The following is a 21950-nucleotide window of genomic DNA, read 5'->3' as shown; positions in this document are numbered from 1 at the left end:
GGAGGACTATGGGGCCACGAGGAGGCTGAGGCAGGCGGTGGGCAATGCTTTGTCCACAGAGACCCAGGGCTGCACTGTGCCTCACAGCCACCAGCTCAAGGAGGCGAGCTGCCCCGTGAGAGGGCAACCAGCAAATGCCCCGCAAGCCAGCGCGCTTACTGTGCCAGGAGCAAGTCACCAAGAAAACAAGGAAGATCTGAGCACGGGCAGAAAGACCTCTGCGGGGAAAAGCTGTCCTCAGTATGTGCATCCGTTTCTAAAACTACTGTTTACCTTACCAACAAGAGTTTCACAGGAGCGCAACAGATAAAACGATATTAAAGTTCATATGGAAAATGTATGTATGAATAGCCTAGAAAACTATGAAGAGGAAGAAGGGTAATGTGAGGTGAGCCTCTGCCAGAGATTAAAGCGTTGAGACATCAAAAATTTGAAATTTCAGCACTGGAGAAGGAAAACAGCAGGAAAGAAACTCAAGAGATACTGAAACACACAGGTGGCACTTCAAGTCATAAAATCTCATAAAGAAAATATTTTTAAAATATACAAAAATATAAAGAAAAATAGGATTATTCAGTCAATGGTGGGGGGGGCAATTAGCCAGCTGCCCATCTGAGGGCAAAGTAAGCTGCATGTCTACTCATTTATATCAGAGTAAGTTCTAGCTGAGTCAAAGATTCTAATGTAAAAAAAGAAACCACAGAAATTCTAGAATAAAGCATGGATTAATACGGTTATAATCTCAGAGAGTCTGTTCAGTTTGCTACAATAAAATGTAAAGCTTCAGAATGGAAAATAAAGTTCTATGAGCTAAAAGGTAAACCACCAGGACAACCAATGTGCAAAATACATGACAGACGATTAACTGCTTTTCACAAGGACAGCAGGAAGACAAAGGTGGACACAACCAGCGAAAGACATAAAAAGCAGACCCAGAAAGACAAACACAATGGCCAGACATGAAGGACGCTTAAACTCTCCAGTTAAAGCATGAACACCACACCGCTTCAGGTGAGTCTGGCAGAAATGAGAGTGTCCGCCAAGGGCGCGGGAGTACACAGGCGGCCCAGGCTCTGCTGGGGGAGAGTAAACGGCGCAACCTTTCTGCTGCAGTACTTTGCAATTCAGCAATTCCGTTTAAGAACTTATCCAATGGACGTACTCCCAAAAGTGCAAAAATGGAAGCTACTTACACACAATTTGGTCATGAAAAAGAACGAGCTGATTGGTAGATGCCAGCACAGAAAGATCTCCCAGACACTGTGCCACGGGAAGGAACAGGACACCATGCGCGTGGCACCAATGCTGGCAAACGCAAGATCTGAGAAGGACGCACTTGAAACTGTCAACAGGGACCCTGTTCAGAGACGAGGAGTGTGGACAGGGAGCAAGCAGAGGCAGCGACACCGCATTTTATACCTTTCTGTGTATCTGGATCCACAAGTGAGGCAAAATTGTATGTTGAAATTTCTATTCAGAGAAAATATGGAAATGTCACCAGCCACTTACCCCAAAACATTTGCTCAGATTAATGACTAATTATTCCTTTAGTGGAAGGAACATACTTGAGGCCTGTTATAATGCGTGTGAAATCCCTGAGGCAACTATACCATCATGCCACGCTGTCTACGTGGGATTCCAATGTATTTCTATGAATCAGAATCCTGAATGCTTAACAGAAGAGACTTAAGATGCCAGAAAGAGAGGAGACGCAGAAACAGCCACTGACTTAGAAAAGAAATGTATTGCATTTTTCTAGGTCAGAAGTTAAGCTTTCATGATTTCTCCATAGGGTAAGGAAGGAAGAACATACAAAAGTCAAGAAATTATCTTCATAAGAAGGGAAGGAGTGGCGGGGCAAGTCCTGACCATGAGCAGAGCTGAGGGCAGCAGGACTGACTTCTGTCCCCGTTTTCACTGGTATGTCACACCCAGCACGGGCTCAGGAAGAGGACACATGGGTCCCAAGAGCAGCACATCTCAGCAGTGCTGCCCAACGCCAGCCCCGGCGGAGTTCCATGTCCCCCGCCAGGAGCCGCGGACCCACAAGCCTGTGGCCCCTCTGCATCTAGTGACTGTCCCAGCTGCAAAATGAGCCCATCTGAATCCCCATGAGTGGAAGCTCTTCACAAGGTAACAGGAGAAGACAGCAGCAGTTACAAGAGTCTTTTTCTAAAAAGGAAATCTCAGCTGGGCTGCAACAAACAGAAAGAGGAGCAGAGACAAGAACAATGTAAATTCAGTAAAGGTGCCTTTGGAAGGCTGTCAAAATGCAAGGGAAAAGTGAGAAATGGATATTATAAAAAACTTCCAGGACGTCTATCCCTCCATGTTTAACGTAACCAGCAGCAAACTCTATGTAGGTCCTGTGCTGCCAGCCCCCCACCACAAACATATTCAGCGAATCTTCCAGAGCCACAGGAAGGGCTGCACCACAAGGTCCTGACGCCTCCTGTCCAGATCTACCGCACCTGCCTTGTCCTCGTCTCCACTGTCCATTGGCAGGCTGGGGGCCCCTAAGGCCCCAGACCTGTGTCCTGCCAAGACCCACACTCCCTGCCTCTCCTTTCCACAATGCTGGCTCCTCAGACAACTCCACCTGCTGCCCTCCACACTCCACCCGCCTCCTGGATGCTGGGTCCTGACCACTGGCAGCCAGCCCTATGCATTTATGTTCCGTACCAAAGAGAACTTGGGAAGCTGCAGAAAGCCTCAGATGATGGATAAAGGTCCGCTCTTTTCAGAGCAGGACCCGAGCCCCGTTTCTGTTCATGTCTTTCATCAAGAAAAAAGGGCAGTCCTGACCCTCTGTTCAACGCTGCGGGCACACACGCTGGTGCGGTCCACAGACAGCCTATGAAATCCAGGCTAGAACCTATGAAATCCGGACCAGAGCGAGTCCCCTTCAAAACTGGTCCCAGCAGATGGTGATGCAGGTCTGCTGAGATGTGTGCTTTGTACAGTGCCAAGCGCTCTAGCTTAAAAATAAAGATGTGACCATTTTTGATTTCGCAAAATACAAACTCAACCCCTAAGGAAGGGAGTGAGGAGTATCTACAGATGTTCACTTACAGCACCTCTGCTTTTCTGTTTAATACTCGCCTCGACCTCAGCAACTGCCCAACAGAAGGCTGGCACAATGACAAGGAACACATTTAGAGGACGGGATGAGGGGTAAGTTACCATCAGAGAGAGTATTCTAGACGCAACCTGAAAATCCAATGTCCTAAAGGAGAGGCACTCTATTTAACTCCATTCTATTCAGCATATTTTCCTATAAATAACACTATCCTATACTCACATAGTATCCATGGCTTAAAATCTTTTTTCATTTCTATTTTTATTTGAACTTGACAGCAAAGTCTGACTATGAACTCTGTGCATTTCCTGCCAATGAACTATGCACTATTACCTCCAGTTTAGAGGTGAGACTCAGTGAGTATAAATAATCCACAAACAGCCCAAGCCCAATTCAAACTCACTGGCTGAGCACTCAGCTCTTTATTTTCTCTCACGGGAATAATAAAAGCCACCTCAGCTCAGCGTTTACTGTGCATCTGCATATGCCCAGCCTGTGCTCGGAGCTGGGATCTAAAGAGCTCCAGCCCACGCCCTGCACAGAAGGGAGAGGCCAGAGGGGTAGGTGTGCGAGCCTGTGGTGGTAGCACATGCTGCCACGGTGGCCACGCCTGCCCAGGCCTCAGAGGACACCAGGGACCAAGTGGCTTCAGAGCAGTCAAGCCTCCGAGCCAGGAGTTGAGAACAAATGAATTCCCCAGGGCTTCCCTGGTGGCGCAGTGGTTGAGAGTCCGCCTGCCGATGCAGGGGACACGGGTTCGTGCCCCGGTCTGGGAAGATCCCACATGCCGCGGAGCGGCTGCGCCCGTGAGCCATGGCCGCTGAGCCTGCGCGTCCGGAGCCTGTGTTCCACAACGGGAGAGGCCACAGCAGTGAGAGGCCCGCGTACCGCAAAAAAACAAACAAACATGGCCATCTGATGAAAGCATCACAAGAAAACATACACACATACACACACACACACACAGCTTAACCTCAGAACGTTTGAGAGCCCTGACCTAGGGTGCTTTAAGCCAGTTCTTCTGCAAAAGCTTTTGGGATTTATAATCCACAAAATTTGTCACCCCTTTACTCATAGCTTCACTGTTTACAGTGTGGGTGTGGAGAAGATGAAGGAAGTTCCCCAGACCTGACGAGGCTTCCAACAGTCTTTACTTAATACCAAAAGAGGAAGATCAAATAACTATGGATATTCTCTTTGTTACATTTTTATTTAATAAAAAGGGTTATTATTCATCTTGTACCTCACCGATACTTTCAACCTGGTCTCTAACATCTTTCCTTTTCAGTGTACACTCACTCTGGGTGTACACGCAACTTGCAGAGCGTCTAAGACTGCTGCTTAGATTCAGGAAATCAGACACCATCACCAAGTAGGAGGGCACATGCCACCAAGACGCTCCCAGGGGGATCTTCAATGAAAAGTAAAGAGTGGGGGTGGGGGCTGGGGGACGTCTTCAGTTTAAAAACACAGAATCTCTCTGGCTTGCGCGCGCGCTCTCTCTCTCTCTCTCTCTCTCACACACACACAGAGGCAAGAGCCTCTCGGTCGTACTCCTCAAGAGGCAGTAAAACTGTCGTCAGAATTTCACATGTCAATCAAAAGAGCTACTTAAACCCCACCCCATATACCCAAGCCAGGACTGGGACTCACCATCGTCTTCTTTGGTTTTAAGGACCATCTTTTCTGTCACAGTAGGACCCTGAAGGTTGCTGGGTTTTGTTCTTCAAAGGAGAACTCAGAGCAAAGACTCCCTGGGAGGCAGGGCAGGGTGGGGCAGGAATACCTGTGAGCTGTCCAGCCACCGGGACAGCTCAGAGCTGCTTCCTGGACCGACAGGGAACTCGTTGGCCACACTCCTGGACCAATCAGCCTCCAGCCACAGAAGCGTCACTCCCAGTTCGCGGCCACCACCCAGTTCCTGAAGTCAAGCTCAAGTAGCTTCCTAGAGGTTAACCACCTCCTCCCTGGAAGCAGTCTGAGGCTGGAGTCCAACGAGTAACAGTGGCACTTCTGGTCTCAGATTCACCCAAAGCAGCAGACAGAGCTGGTGTTTCTCTCTTCACTTCCCAAGTACCTTCTTAGAATGGAATCACTTAAAAACCCCTGGTTGTCTCACAATGTGATAATAGCGCATTTCCCAAGAGCATGACTAAGAGATCGTAATCATTACAGTATGTTGTGAGGTCACAGGATAAAAGTAGAAGGCGGATTTTAGAGGCCAAAAGAAAAAAAGTCTAAGGGAATTATTCCCAATACAAGTTCAATTTCATCCCCATTCTATGTTCTAATATATTGCACCAAACTGTTCTTTTCTCTTACTATACTCATGACACATGTTTATTACTGAAATTAATTATAGTAGTGGCGGGGGGGGCACCCAGGGATAACCACTGATGACATTTCAGTATATATTCTTTACATTTTTCCAGATTTTTGTTTTATATACTATATTCTCATTCTCTGTGTTTTACATGTAAAATTTAACTATATATACATATCTCTTTATATCTCTATATCTCTCATATCTGTCATAGTTAACCTGTATAACCACATATATTATACAATATATGAGATATATTTATCCTTGAGATATACTTACCTCAAGAGATAAGTATACATACAGTCCCCGACTTACAATGGTTGACTTTTTTTTTTTTTTTTTTTGCCGCACCTTGCAGCATGCAGGATCTTAGTTCCCCGACCAGGGATCAAACCCATGCCCCCTGCAGTGGAAGCACGAAGCCCTAACCACTGGAAAACCAGGGAAGTCCCACAATGGTTGACTTATGATTTTTCGACTTTATGATGGTGTGAAAGCAACACGCATTCAGTAGAAACCATACTTTGAATGTTGCTCTTTTCCGGGCTAGCGGTATGGGTCCAATCCTCTCCTGTGATGCTGGGCAGCAGCAGCAGTGAGCACAGCCCCCAGTCAGCCCATGATCACAAGGGTGAACAACTGATACACTTACAACCATCCTGGACCCAGACAACTGCTCTGTTTCTCAGTGTCAATACAGTATCCAAGCCATTACATGAGAAAATCAACACTTTATTACAAAATAGCCTCTGTGTTAGATGATTTTGCCCCACTGCAGGGGGCAAAACAAACTGTGTGTGTTCTGAGCACCTTTAAGGTAGGCTGCACTAAGCTATGATGTTCAGTTTAGGTGTATTAAATGCATTTTTGACCTACAACATTTTCAACTTATGATGGGTTTATCAGGATGTAACCTGAAAGAAAGCTTCCATGAATATTCACGTAATGTTCTGGGAAAAGTCTTTTTCTCAGCACAATACCCACGTCAGTCACGATCCCAAGGAGACAGAGACGCACTCAGAGTGGGAGTCTGGAGAGAAGAGAGGGACTGTCTATAAAAGTGAGGGTGGAGTGTAGGGAGACCACAGGGAGAGACGCAGCATCAGGGCCAGTGAGAGGGGGCGGCCCTGACCCAGGCCAGGCCTGCTGGGCAGCGGAGTAGGCCGCTGGCAGGACCGCAGGTAGAGGGTTCAGCCGACCTTAGCTACCTGGTGGGGAGAAGACACCTTGACCTCACTGTCCCCTGGCCCGCCAGTCTCCTACACAATCCAACAGGGCCAGAGGACCAGGGAGAGCACAGAGAGTGGAGCTGTGAGGGCACAACACAAACCAAAGGCCCCAGGAGCCGGCCCTGAAGAATTCAATGGCCTGACATCTGCCTACCAAGTCTCAGCTCCGTAATCACCACAGTTTCAAGACCCTCTTCCTGGGACCCTGTGCCTCTCCAGGCTCGTCTCTCACCACCGTGCCTGGTTTGTTTCTCTAAGCAAAAGATGCACACATCATATAAAAAGCAAATAGTACCTAAGGCTTAAAACAGAAAACCACGGCTTCCTGCCCAACTCCCCACCCCACCACCCCCGAATCATGCTTCACAGACGTAGGTCTCTCGACTATTTCTTCTGCTCGTCACCTCCCTGTTTTGAAAGAACTAGTTACACTACTTGTTCTCGAGTTTTCACCTCTAGACGTCAACTGCCCGCCATGGAAGATGAAGACTCGCCTTTTACCCCCACCTCCCTCCCACGTGCACACACACATACACACGCCCACTCGGTATAATTACACAAACATTTCTGGTTAAATCAGTATTTAGTATTCCCATAAACACTGCTCACAACTCAGCTATATAATGTACTATGATTAAAATAACCACAGAATGGACTAAGTGTCCTTTGTTTGTTTCTGTTTGCTCGTGCCAGACTCTCTACCAAGCTATGCAACTGTCAAGACTGTCAAACGCGCCGAGCGGTCTGTTTTCTGAGATGGCCTCCAGAAACCTCCCCGCTCCTACTCAGCCTGGTCTTGTGGCTCTTGAGGCCCGCGTTCGGGGCACCACCCTGAGCACTCCCCCGGACATTTCCCACCACTGGACCTGAGCCTCTGATTCCATGGTTTTTTTCTTTCTTGGATTACTTGCTCATTTAGATGGAGCACCTTCTCTAACAACTAACAGAGAGAGGCTGTGGAGGGGTGGGTTTTCATCGTCATTGTTGTGAATTCTGCATGTCTCTTCTCTCACACCTGACAGTCTGGCTGGGTGTGGCATTCTAAGCGAAGTCATGTTTCCTCAGCATAGTGGAGGCAACCACTCACTGTTTCCTCTTCCTGTATTGCTGGTAGTGATGGTACCATTCTGATTCCCAATATTTTGTATGAGACCTTTTTCCCCTCTCGGGAAGCTTTTAGGACCTTATTTCTACACTCAGTATTGTGAAATTTCATACGTTATGTTAGCCACCAGATAGAACCTATGTCTGAAGTCTTATACTCTTTAATAAATTCCTGTCCTTTTTTTTTTCCAGTTGTTTTTTGGAATTTCTATTAGTTAGACACTGGACCTCCATTGTGAATCCTTTAACTATTCTTATCTTTTCACTCCTACTTTTCCTCTCCTTTTTGAGCTGCTTTCTAGGAAATATTGTTGCAATGGCCCGAATGTTTGTGTCCCACCCACCCCAACTCATATGTTGAAACCCTAATGTGATGGTGTTTGGAGGTGGAGCCTCTGGGAGGTGATTAGGTCACGAGGGTGAAGCCACCTTGATGGGATAAGTGCCCTTATAAGAAGAGGCCAGAGAGTTAACTAGCTCTCTCTTTCTGCCATGTGAGGACACAGCGAGAAGACAGACCTCTATAAACCAGGAAGAGGGCCCTCACCAAGAACCTAAACAGGCCAGCACTGAGATCTTAGACTTTCAGCCTCCACAACTGTGAGAAATAAACATTTGTTGTTTAAGCCACCCAGCCTGTGGTACTTTGTTACAGCAGCCTGAACTAAGACGATTCTCTGCTTTATCTTCCAACCTTTCTACTGAATGTTCTATTTTTGCTATTTTTAATTTGCAAGAACTCACTCTTAATCTCTGAATATTCCTTTTTGATAGCATCCTGTTCTTGTTTCAGTAATATAATTTCTGAGACTCTTTAAGTATATAGTTATTTTTACATATAAATTTATTTATTTTATCTTATTTATTTTTGGCTGCATTGGGTCTTTGCTGCTGCATGTGGGCTTTCTCTAGTTGTGGTGAGCGGGGCTACTCTTCATTGTGGTGAAGAAACCCCCAAAACAGACAAGTAAAACCTGCTGGGATTGTGATTTTCAGTGGCAAATCTACATTGAATCTGTAGGTCCTCTGGGAAAACTGACATCTGAGTGTGCTGGGTCCTGAGTGCACTTTCTCTCTCCATGGATTTAGGTCCTCTTTCAAGTCTTTCAATAAAATTTTAGAATTTTTTTTCCATTAAACTCTTGCACATTGTTGATAGATTTATCACCAGGTATTTAATTACTGTTGGTTGCTAATATATTGGAATGCATTTGTGCTTTATATGTTGACTTTGTAAACAGCAGCCTTGTCAACCTCTGTGAATGATTCTAACAATTTATCTTTAGGTTTTTTTACCTTTTCTATATGGACAGTCAATCCACCTGTGAGATAATCGTTTCCTTTTTTTCCTCTTTACAATCCTTGTGCCCTTTTTCTTGCCCCATTTCCCTGGCTAGAGCGTTCAGGCCCAATTCTCCTGAGGCTCCGTGGCTGAGAAAGATTGGGCTAGAAAACCCTGCAGCACAGCACCAGTGAAGTTGCTGAGCGTGGACACCCTTCATTTCTTCACCATCTTAAAGGAAAAGTTTTCTACATTCTTCCACAGAATATAACATTTACTATAAGTTGTAAATACCTTTTATCATGTTAAAAAAAGATTCCTTCTCTTTCTAGTTTGTCAAGAGATTTTTTTCAGTTATGGGTGGCTGTTCAGTTCTTTTAGTAATTTTCTTGCAGGTACACATGTGATATTGTTCCAAGAATATACAACCAAGTCATGAACTAGTCTAGCCCTGCACTGTCACGTGTGGTAACCACTACTGAGTTCTTCAAGTATGTTCTAAGTGTAACACACACCCTGGATTTTGAAACCTTAGCACCAAAAAAATGCAAAGTATCTTAATTATTATATTGATTATATGTTGAAATGATAATGTTTTAGATATATTGGGTTAAATAAAATATATTATTACGGTTATTTTTACCATTTATCTTTTAGCTGTTTAATGCAGCTACTAGAAAATTTTAAGTTACGTATTTGGCCCACACTATGTTTTTTTGGACAGCATTGGCTAGACACACCAATGTGCGCGTGCAAATTTAGTCTATAATAATAGCTAACATGTATTGTGTCTACTAGGTGTCTGCACTGTTTTAAGCACTTTTACAATAACCCTACTAAGTGGGAAAAATTTCTCCATTTCCTAGATGAAAAAACTAAAAGACATGGAGAGAGTAAGCAAATAGCTAGTGAGCCGTGGAGCCAGACTATAACCCAAGCAGCTGACTCCTGGGCTTGAGCTTTTAGTCACTACCTTGTACTGATCATGTGGTATTTTAGATCAGCAGGGAAAGGATGTGCTCTTCAATAAATGGTGATGACAACTGACTATCTATTCAGAAAAAATTTAGATTCCCTCTGCCACTCTATACTTAAAAAAGCAAACAAAAAACCTCCAGATGGACTATAGGTAAAAGTGTGTCTTATATATGTATATGCACTTTGACCTATAATCCACCTGGAGGTTTTTGTTTTCTTTAAGTATAGAATGACAAATATAAGTATGTAAATATAAAAAGTATATATTATATATACCTATATATGTACACATATGTACATATGTACACTTTTAAGTGAATTTTTTCTCATTTTATTGCAAAGCAACATTACTTCCTAAGCAAGTCACAAAAACCTAGAAGTCATAAAAGAAAAAACAATTGACCAACTTGACTTCATATGAATGAACTTAATATATAAATATATTATTTATATTCTATTTTGTATGACAAAAGCTCTCATAAAAAAGGTAAGACTGGCAGTATAGTTGGAGAAAATATTTGCAACACTTACAAGCAAAAGATTACTATCCAAAATATATGAAGAGTACCTACAAACCAATAAAAAGACAAACAACAGTAGCAAAATAGGACAAAGGATATGAACAATTCAGAGAAGAAAGACAGACAGCCAATAACCCTAATAAACAGGGCAGAATAAATTACAATAGCCAGTAGACTACCAGAGTGTTGAAGAGCATCGGTGAGGTTGTGGGGAAGGGGACATTCTCATAGTGTGTGGTGGGGAGCAGTTGGTGCCAAGTTTCAGAAGGCAGTTTGGTAATGTCTGTCCCAGTTAAAAATGTTTATACAGTACACCCCTATGCCCAGATCTTGGTTTCTAAATACCAGTCCCCATTAAAAGGAACCTGTGGGGCTTCCCTGGTGGCGCAGTGGTTGGGAGTCCGCCTGCTGATGCAGGGGACGCGGGTTCGTGCCCTGGTCCGGGAGGATCCCACATGCCGCGGAGCGGCTGGGCCCGTGAGCCATGGCCGCTGAGCCTGCGCTCCGCAACGGGAGAGGGCCGCGTACCGCAAAAAAAAAAAAAAAAAAAAAAAGGAACCTGTGATCCTTGGAGAAATGGTTGATTCCAGGGCTGGGTAGGGAAAAATACAAAATGAGCCTGGAAAATCTTGTGATGGCAGGAAGTGAGGAAGTGCTCAGAGAACGAGGGGGACAGGTTGAAAGACATAGGAGCCAACTTGAGGAAGCACCCAGCCATTGACACGAAAATTGGGGGGTGAGAAAGGATGACGAGGAACAGATATCCACATCACCCCAGAGCATCTCTCAACAAGATTCTTAGGAATCACAAAAGGACAGACAGCCACAGAAACTTACAGAGACCTGGTGGACTCATCTTTACTAGATGTTCAAGGTTAACATCACTAAGGGCTTCCCTGGTGGCGCAATGGTTGAGAGTCCGCCTGCCAATGCAGCGGACACGGGTTCGTGCCCCGGTCCGGGAGGATCCCACATGCCGCGGAGCGGCTGGGCCCGTGAGCCATGGCCGCTGAGTCTGCGCATCCGGAGCCTGTGCTCCGCAACGGGAGAGGCCACAACAGTGAGAGGCCCGCGTACCGCAAAAAAAAAAAAAAAAACATCACTAGTAAAAGGATTCATCACCATCATGGACCCTGACACAATGCACTAAGAACACAACCTCATTCTTGCCAAAAATGCACAACCTCAATTGAATCAGGAGAAAACTGCAGGCAAATCCAAATTGGGGAACATTCTACAAAATAATCGAGAAGTCCTCTGTGAAGTGTCAAGGTCATGACACACAGGACTGGGAACTGTCGTGGTCAGAACTAATTGCAGTGGGGTCTTCTGAATTAGATCCTGGACCAGAAGAAAAGGACCTTAGTGAGAAAACTGGTGAGGTTCCAGTAGGATTGCCAGATTGCTTATTAGTATTGTACTGGTGTTAATTCGCTGGTTTTAATAACTGTACTGTGGTATGTAAGATAGTAACCTTAGGGCAAGTTGGGTAGAGGGCATATGGCAACTCCATGTTTTTGCAATTTTTCTGCAGGTCTTAAAATTTTCAAAATAAAAAGTTAGCTGCCCAGACCTGTTGACTCTGTATTGCAGCGTTTCTGAATCTCTTCTGCAGGTACAGAAAGACAGAAGTAGAAGAATGTTGATTGCACACAGCCTGTGACAGCGAAGTACTGGAAACAAAGTTTCATCAGTACAAAATGAAAGTATAGTACAGATTTTGCTGTGGAATGTACCAGTTTAAAAAAATTGAGGTAGATCTATGTGCTCTGACATAGGAAAATCTCTAAGACATATTAATTGGAAAAAAAAAAAACTTGTAGAAAAACACACACTGTTTAACCTTGTGATGTAGGCAGTAAAAAAAAAAAAGACTTTTATTTTTGTATTTTATATGTTCTGCACTTCCCCCACCCCAGAACATAGTAATAATGTATTCCTTCTGTAATTTAAACAGAAGAAAGTAAGTATGATATATTCTGCCTTTAGTGAGATAATCCTTTTTTTGTGTTAAAAAAACCTCAGAATTATCATTTAATATTTATGCTTTCTTTTTTTCTAAACACGATTCTTTTTTTAAAAATTAATTAATTAATTAATTTATTTTTGGCTGTGTTGGGTCTTCGCTGCTGCACACGGGCTTTCTCTAGTTGCGGCGAGCAGGGGCTACTCTTCGTTGCAGTGCGCGGGCTTCTCGTTGCAGTGGCTTCTCTTGTTGTGGAGCACGGGCACTAGGTGCGCGGGCTTCAGCATTTGCGGCATGTGGGCTCAGCAGTTGTGGCTCTCAGGCTGTAGAGCGCAGGCTCAGTAGTTGCGGCGCACGGGCTTAGTTGCTCTGCAGCATGTGGGATCTTCCCGGACAGGGCTCGAAACCGTGTCCCCTGCACTGGTAGGTGGTTTCTTAACCACTGCGCCACCAGGGAAGTCCCAAGTATATAGTTTATAAGGTTTTCTTCCATATCTTCCATGACCTGTTTCTTTTGTTTGCTTTGTTCTGTTCCGTTGTTAATGTTCGGGGATTTTCCTCAAATGTCTAATAAACAGAGGCTGTTTCTTTACATTTAAGAGAGACGCACTGACAACCCGATTAAAAGCTCTGTGTAGTAGCTGTGACCTATTGAGTGGTGGGTGTCTTTGTAAAATAATAAAGCAATAACATGTGGATACCCCACATGGAGGACTCTGTAGGTTCTTTTTTCTTGGGCAATGACCTAAAGAAGTGATCTCCAACCTCCTACCTGAGCTATGTGGGCTATAAACCCGGCCAGCAGCATCTGGGAAGCTAGGTAGAGGAGAAAGGGTAAGGAGCTCATAAGTAAGTACACAGACTTTCACTCGGTTTCCTTACAGGCTCATCTTCATGTTTTACCAAAGGGGAAGAGAAATCGCCTTGCTACAGGAGATGGAAGAGAACTGGAAGTCTTAACTGCCTGCCATGACTTCCAACCCACCCTCCAGTTTCTAGCCTCACTCCGTTCCTCTATTCTCAGAGGCCCATGGTGCCTTGAAGTCTTTCTCAGATATGGAGATAAATTGTTTTGCTTCCTGATGGCCTCCTTCTCTGCAGCTTAGATCTTTCCTGATAAGCTGCCAATAGGAGAGGGGCTTAGAGCATGCAACCACGGGAGTGTCCTCAAACCCCCAGAAGTGCATCTGTAAGCTGGGGTGGAAAGTGACAAAGACCTCAACCTTCTACAGACAGAAATCCAGTCGCCTGGAAATACTGCAAAACTCTTTTAAAGGTTACTTCTACTTCCTGAATTAGCTGAAAAACATGGATTTGTACTGTTTTTCCTCACAGACACAAACAGCATCAAATCAGTATTGCACAAAAAAGACTTGAGAACAAAAGAAATACCGTGTGTGTCGCAGAGAATTCAAATGAAAAATTCCTGGACATGCACTTACCTTGCACCTGATCACATCTGCCAGTACGTACTTCGTGAGGCAGAATTCTTGGCAGTTTTATCATCAAAAGTAAAACTCAATTAGGTACTTTTTTAAAAAAAGCCCAAACCATGCCCTTTTAGCCTTTATTTTATGTATACAATCTGAATTTCAATTTTTTCCAAGAAGAGTCATTACCTTTTGCAAGAAAAAAATGAGAAAGGTGCAATTCTTCACAAAATCTGGTCTTATTTTCTGTGTGAAGAAAATCCATTATCAATGCCATAAAACTGAAAAAACATGTGGTTTTGAGTTTCTGTGCATTTTTTTCCTTGAGAAGGGGGTCGACACATCACCAGACGCTCAGAGAGGACCCTCGAGTGGAGGAATCTGCACCTGGACCCAGCCCTCCAAGAGTGGGTAAGGGCAGCACCATCCCTAGAAGAAGCCCAGGGAAATAAATGATTACCCACTTCCTGGTGACAATGGAACGATGCCCCAAAGGACTCACACCTGCCGTCATGATCACACTTGGAAACGTGTACGCTTTAGAAAACATGGACTTGTCATATTTGCAATAAACAGAAACATCTTCCTCCACAAGGACAGAGGAGCAACAGTACGACTCACAAATGAGCAAGAAGTATACTAAACTTGATGTTGATAACTATCGAACTACACCTGTAAGCAGCTGCTGCAATTTTAAATGTCGTTTAAAATAAAGTCAAAATTCCTGGATGTGGTCAATTCAATCTGTGCTGCCCTCTGCTGGCTACATGAGAAGATTGTTAAAAGGTTTACAATTAGCCATTTTTGCAAATCAATTACCTTTTGAATGTATACAGAAGAAGAAAGTCATGTTCTACCTAGTATACAAGCCATGCTCTGGTGATATTCAGCAGTTCTCATTCTCTGAAGGGTTTTTTGTTTTAAGAAAATTGGTTTGCCCTTTGTCTATACACTGTGACTAATTTATGGGAATGGGTGATAGCCAATGGGAATTTATGTTATATGGGCAGACACAGACAACAAACAATATACACAATAAATAATAAATTAACTAGCATGCTAGAAAGTGGTAAGTGCTATGTGGAAAAGAAGGAATCAGGAGTGCGTGCGTGGGAGCAGTTATTAAAGTATTAAATGTGGTGGTCAGAATAGGCATCACAGAGGTGAAAGCTGAACCTCAGTGACTCCCCCCAACCCAAAACAAAAACACCATACACAGGCTTCTCTTGTCCAAAATCCTGTGGTGTGTGAAATGCATTTATATTCTCCTCTGAACCTCCTACTTCCTGTTCCACACCACGTGGACTAAAGAAATTAAACAGGCACCCTCTACAAGATTGGATTCCCAAGGCCATTTCCCTATGAACAGACCTGAGCTCCGGGACTCAGAGCGACTGTGGCGGCTGAACCTCCCACTTCCTGTGTCCATTTAGGAGAAAGTCTCATCACCTGGTAACCTGAGGGTCTCTTACTTTCAACCTGAAAGAGCCTAATACCCTTAGGATACCTGCCCCCCATGTTCTAGCTGCTGCTCACACACACAGTATTCATTATTTGAAAACTCTAAGTGCTTAGTACTCTGCATTCACTCAAAAAGGACTTGGGTCTCTACTGTGTGTTCAGTTTGAGCACCACACTAGCTGGGTGCTGGGGTCCGGAGGTGAAGAGAGCACAGGCCTCTGGAGCCCCGTGTGGTGGCAGCAGTAGCGGTCACCTAAACCACCACTCACGCTGCTCAGCACTAGGATGCCAGGGCCGGGTGCTCCAAGTTCTTGGAGGAAGAACACCAAAAATCAGTCCCTGGGAGAGGCGGGGACAAGGAGGATGTGAGCAGTCCAATAACGGAGAGAGACTTGGGAAAACCCACAATCTCAGTGGCATTATCTGGTATTTAGGAGGAGATCCGGGGAGATTCAAGTACCGCTTTGTGGCCACAATCTTAAAGGAAGAAGTAGAGATGACCTTTGGGGTGAGCAGGCACTGCGTGGGAGAGGAAGGGCATTATACCCAAAGTCACAGAATGACATTTGTGTTGGCCGGGCTGCACATTCTCTTCGCAGCCAGGAAACCTACCTGGAGAGAAGTTTGCAAGAAAAAGAGACCTAGGAAATGCAGATTCAAAGACAAAAAGATGTGGAATTCCAAACAAGAACCAGGCTCACGGAGCTGCTGGACAGCCTGAGGTCTTGTCACCCCAACTGAAGGGACACGTGCTACTGCACCATAATCAGTCAGGTAACTGTGAAAAGCTGTATCAGTTTCCAAAGAGACACAGAGGTATTTTCACAGAAATACCGGATTTCTTGAGCATCAAAACAACCCTGGAGGAGATCAGGAGGCACCCCTACCACCACCATCACCATCCCCTTCCACGATGAAGGAAGCTGAGGACACGGGAGAGTGGAGGAGCCATGCCAACCACGGCTGCCAACACCAAGCCCAGTGGGGCCCTCCCGGGGCGGTGCCCTCGCCCCCATCTACTCTCCATGTGCTCCCCCAGCCTGACAGGATGCACACTCCGGGCACAGGGACCAGATACCCCTAGTGAGGAAGTCATCAAGAGTGAGTTCCCTTAACTCTGAAACTGCCTAGGAGACAGCCCCTCTCCACTTTATACAGGTATAAAAGATCTGTATTTTACAGATAAGTTTATAAAATACAAATACGAACCAGTAAGAAACTTTTCGTAAAGGCTGAATTCTGGTCTTTTTATCAAACTGCTTATGAAATAAAGCATAAATAGGGACTAATAGCTAACAGCATCTGTTAGCTATTAACAGACTTGAGTTTCCTATAACTGCTGCTAGGGATACAACCTTCACATGAATACCAGGAAATATGAATGTGAATGGTCACAGCAGCATTTGTAGCAATAACCCCAAAGTGGAAAACACCTAAATGTCCATTAAAAGTGGAACAGATTTGTTTTTAAATTGTGGCATACTCAGAAGATAAAATATCGGGCTTCCCTGGTGGCGCAGTGGTTGAGAGTCCGCCTGTTGATGCAGGGGACACGGGTTCGTGCCCCGGTTCGGGAAGATCCCACATGCCGTGGAGTGGCTGGGCCCGTGAGCCATGGCCTCTAAGCCTGCGCGTCTGGAGCCTGTGCTCCACAACAGGAGAGGCCACAACAGTGAGAGGCCCGCGTACCACAAAAAAAAAAAAAAAAAGATAAAATATCATACATTTGTTAAAGTGAACAAACTATAACTACATGAAACAACACGGATAAATCACATGGACAAGCAAAAACAAAAAAACAAAAAAAAACAAAGCCTTTAAAATCAGAAGAAAACTTTACTGGAAGAATTTTATACCAAATCCAAAAAGTGTTAAGTACAGACCAAAATATTTTCTAACATGCAAACTCAGAACACTGACCTCCCACATACTCTTTCCTAGGAAACGTCTAGAGAATATGCTTCTGTAAACTTAAGGTAAACTGAAAACAGGAAAGACACAGACCAAGGAAAAGGTGATCCAACAGAGAGGTAATCCCCAATGACTCTGGGGGGCGGGGGGGGGGAATGGAAACAAAGGCCGCACAGCAGACTTATGAGCAACTGATCTAGACTTGAGCGGAAAAATGATGTGCACTGTCCAGGGGGACACAACTGACTGATGTGCTTAAGCAGATAGAAAGCATCATAGATAAGCTTGGGACAAAGCTGCAGTATTTTAGAAAACAATTGATAATTTCAAAGAAAACCAGGCAAAGGGAAAGTTGAGGCAATTAATAGCTCCAGGGAAAACAAAGAGTTGTACCAGGAAGACAGAATGACTACAGAACACCATGTGGCTCAGTAGCGTCGTGGTCAACAGAAAGTCTGCAGAGGGACTTCCCTGGTGGTGCAGTGGTTAAGAGTCCATCTGCCAATGCAGGCGACACGGGTTCAAGCCCTAGTCCGGGAAGATCCCACATGCCACAGAGCTGTGGCACATGCGCCACAACTACTGAGACCGCGCACCACAACTACTGAAGCCCGCGCGCCTAGAGCCCGTGCTCCGCAACCAGAGAAGCCACCACAATGAGAAGCCCGCACACGGCAACAAAGAGTAGCCCCGGCTCGCCGCAACTAGAGAAAGCCCGTGTGCAGCAACGAAGACCCAACACAGCCAAGAATTAATTAATTAATTTTTTAAAAGCATGCATGTAAATTTTTATGTGGTGTACGATCTTTTAAACTATGTGTATATATTGTATCACTGAGATAAAATAAACTTTAAAATATTTTCTATTTTTCTACCTGAATTCTACCTATTCAAATTCCAGTTCCAGAACCTCCTCCCACAACCCTCTCACTGTCACGCCCTATACAGAAAACCAACTAAAGATGCTGACTCAGAGTCATGGTAAGTCTCCCCTCTAAACATTTTATGATTCTGTGAACTAAGCCTCCCCTTCTCAAAGATGAAAAGTGCCTGCTGAAACAGCGTCCTATCCTCTCAGGTAATCACGGAGCAATCACGTTAGGTATTCCATCAGCTCAGTGTAATACTCATCACCCACCGCATGATGAATGGATGGTTTTAACGCTGTCCTGGGTTGAAAGGAAAATGTTCACGGATCAAACAAGCCTAATGGTTTTGTAGGGGACAATGGTGACTAAGCTATCAGGCAAGTTCATTCTTTAACTGGAGTAAAGTAATACATGACAAGTACCAGCTATTTAAGATAAATTCAATTGATATTTCCAGAAATGATCTTTCTGGGGACTTCCCTGGTCGTCCAGTGGGTAAGACTCTGCGCTCCCAATGCAGGGGGCCCAGCTTCGATCCCTGATCAGGGAACTAGATCCCGCATGCATGCCTCAACTAAGAGTCCGAAAGCTACAACTAAAGATCCCGCATGCCAAAATAAATAAATAAATAAATAAGATAAATTTTTTAAAAAAAGAAAGAAAGAAATGATCTTTCTGGTACTTTTACTACTTAGGGGAATGGTGTTCTGTGTACTTCTAAACCAAATTCAATTAATAACTTTTGGGAAAAAAATGGCCAGCCTTCAATAACTATGGAAACAACTGCTATCATGGTGTGAAATTTAAGCGTGTATGAAAGCAAAGCTCTCTGACAGCTCAAACAGTAAGGACAGATAAGGCTGGGGAACACAGGAGCCTGCCTGCCCACTCTTCGTTGCTTTGGACATCTACTCTGATGCACAAGCACTGTATATCCTCTTCCTGTTTCCTTCGCTCCCTTTCTGCCTTACTAATTATACATCACCCCCTTTCTTTGTAAAACCACAAGACCAAGTTACAAAATCGGTGCACTCCACCCATCCTTTTACTCAGCTGACAGAGAGCAAAGCGAACCAGTGAAAAGAAAGAAGCCAGGGCCCTGCAGATGGAGCCATCACACGACAGAGGAGCAGGAGACAGACCACGCCCACCCTGTGTCACCGGGCAGAGCAGAGGAGGCGGAAGGCAGTACCACACGAGCAGCCAGTCCAAACAACTTCTTGGTACCTGTCACTGATTTTAAAAACAAACTAATCGGAAACCATGGTTTTTTTTTTTTTTTTTTTTGCGTTATGTGGGCCTCTCACTGTCGTGGCCTCTCTCGTTGCGGAGCACAGGCTCCGGACATGCTGGCTCAGCGGCCATGGCTTATGGGCCTAGCCGCTCTGCGGCATGTGGGATCTTCCTGGACCAGGGCACGAACCCGTGTCCCCTGCATCGGCAGGTGGACTCTCAACCACTGCGCCACCAGGGAAGCCCGAAACCATGGTTTTATCTAAAATCTAATCTCCTTGTTTTACAAGGCAGGTGGTTTCAGTAAAATACAAAACAAACAAGGAAACTCTAATAATCTATTATTGAAGGGGCGTTTCTTCAAGATCTTCAAGCTCTTAAACCACTGTTCAGACGTTTACTTTCCCTAAAAAAACCCCTCCCTTCCAGTCTCAAAAATATTCCTACCAGGTTTGGAGGCAGGTCTCTGTTTGCAGAATCTACCATCACCCAGAGTAACACCAAGTGCTCCCACACAAAGCCTCTGGGTCCACCTGAAAAGGGACAGCTAATCAGGTCCCAGAAGGGGGAGAGCATGGGATGTGGGGGCACAGTGAGGTCCACACAGGGAGCTGGAGTCGCATCCGGGGAGCAATGCCAGTGACCCCCACTCACGTGGCAGCAGGAGAGACAGAAAAACAGAGGACTTTAGAACGTGTTTGGAAGTAGAATCGACAGCACTACTAAGGAACTGGATGTGGAAAATGAGAGAAATGGAGGAATCAGGGTTGATTTCTCAACACGTAATGTGCACACCACACGGGCAGACATGCTGTTTCCTAGGATGGGGACAGCTGGGGGCTCTGCAGTGCCACACTGAGCATGAGGCCCCGGTCAGACATCTCGGGGGGATGACAAATGAGGCAGTGAGCCACCCGAGCCTGCAGCTTAGGGGGAGGAAGAAGGCTAGAGGTACAGTCGGTCCTCATAATTCAAGCAGTTACGTCCTAGAAAGTCGCTGCTAACCCTGAATTGCCGAACACTGACCCAAGGTCCCCAGGGATAATACAGGGCTAGGTTCCTGCGAGTCCCTGACCCCACTTCCTCAAAGGATCAACACGTAAGCTTGTTTCAGGACACCTCACTGACACTGAACTCATGCCGGAAGGAGGCTCATCAAACACACGTGTGTTCTCAGTGGGGCACACCATGGCCTTCTTGCCCTGGGGAACACACCAGACAGCACATCCGCACTATGCGTGGGGCCATTTTAAACAGAGGAATCACCAGCAGAAAGGGCAAAAACGTGGCACTAAGCAGAGTGCATCCAGGGCCCTTGCTTAAGGCCTGAGCACTGAAAGGGGAGGTAGAGGGCCCTGGGAGCCGTGGTGGACCACCCGCATCTTCCACTGCCCTGCGCACATCCACACACAACTGAGAGAGCACCACCCTCGTGCTGATCTGGGGTTACAAACGGATTCTAGTGAGGAGGCGAACTCACAAATGACGAGGACTGGCTGTATAAACTCGGGAGACATCACAGGATAGGCAGTACTTAATTAAAGCTATTGGTTATACCGAATGGTGATTCCAAATGTTCAGAAGATCCCATTAGGGAAGAAAGAGGGAGAAATGTGACCTACTTTACAACTTGCAGTCTATTCCCAGATGCCTGGAGTTAGGGGGACGCCCTCTCTTCACCAGTTATAAAGCTGGTGATTTGATCTCCACTTTCTGACTGCTTTCTCTATTTCCAGCAGTTCAGAACTTGAAAGGGAAAGAAAGGACTGTTATTCATTGCTCTCTCCCACTGGAAAGGAAAGAGCTTTATCATATGCATTTCATATCAATTTCCATAGAAATTACCTTTAAAATGTATCTAACTGGAGGAAAACCTCTATCATCAATTAACTGGTTTGGGATGATCAGGACAAATAATGCTGTCAAATAAGATGACAACTGAGAACTTTGCAAAAGCACATCAATGAGTTTGTAACTGTGACCTAGTAAATGGAGGTAATGTCACAAAGCTCTTATCACAAAGTGATGGTACAGATTAAATCCTATATTGAAAATGTAAAATGCCTACTTAAATACAAAGCTAAAGGTAGTTCTGCAGAATACAAAACTTCTTGTTTAGTAAAAGACGGTCCTGCCAAAAAGTCATGTATAATCCTGGTCGGGAAACAAGACATCCAAGAACACATCAAGAAAAAGAGTACACGCAGGGGTTACCCAATCTCCCCAAAGATTTACTCCTCCTTTCCTGAAGTCTTCAGGCACATGCCTGAGTGAGTTGTGTGACAGGAGTCACCAGGAGCGTGAGGACACTGGGGCCAAACCTCTCATCCCACCCCGAAGGCTGACAGACTGCGAACGAAGGCTCAGAGGGCGGCTGGCATCCCTAGTTCATCACGTGGGGTTTACACAATGACCTGAGGGAATCCTGCAGGAGACGACAACCATTAAATAAAGCAGTACTAACAATTAGGACAGAAGACGGTACATAACAAGGTACTAAGTGGACTAAATCGGTGGTTTGCCATACCACAATTATGAAAGGACCGATTTGCCAACTTTAAGAT

At 45.0% G+C, this 21950-nt stretch overlaps 1 protein-coding gene across 2 annotated transcripts in view; it reads right to left on the bottom strand.

Annotated features, from left to right (window-relative positions):
- The window catches only part of CYTH1 (cytohesin 1), an 80477-nt gene that overhangs the window by 39368 nt on the left and 19159 nt on the right, over window positions 1-21950 (bottom strand). Inside the window, exon 1 of one of the 2 annotated variants that reach the window (XM_079903679.1) lies at window positions 14102-14389. The exons of the other annotated variant lie outside the window; for it this stretch is intronic. Coding sequence (XP_079759805.1) covers window positions 14102-14189 — 88 coding nt within the window. The 5' untranslated portion in view covers window positions 14190-14389. Of the gene's footprint in view, window positions 1-14101; window positions 14390-21950 lie in introns of those variants that run through there. 2 annotated transcript variants of the gene reach the window in all.

This window comes from Stenella coeruleoalba, assembly GCF_951394435.1.
Source record: "Stenella coeruleoalba genome assembly, chromosome: 19".
Taxonomy (NCBI): Eukaryota; Metazoa; Chordata; class Mammalia; order Artiodactyla; family Delphinidae; genus Stenella; species Stenella coeruleoalba.
Note: the sequence above shows the minus strand (reverse complement) of the source record. Positions and strands in the feature narration are given on the sequence as shown.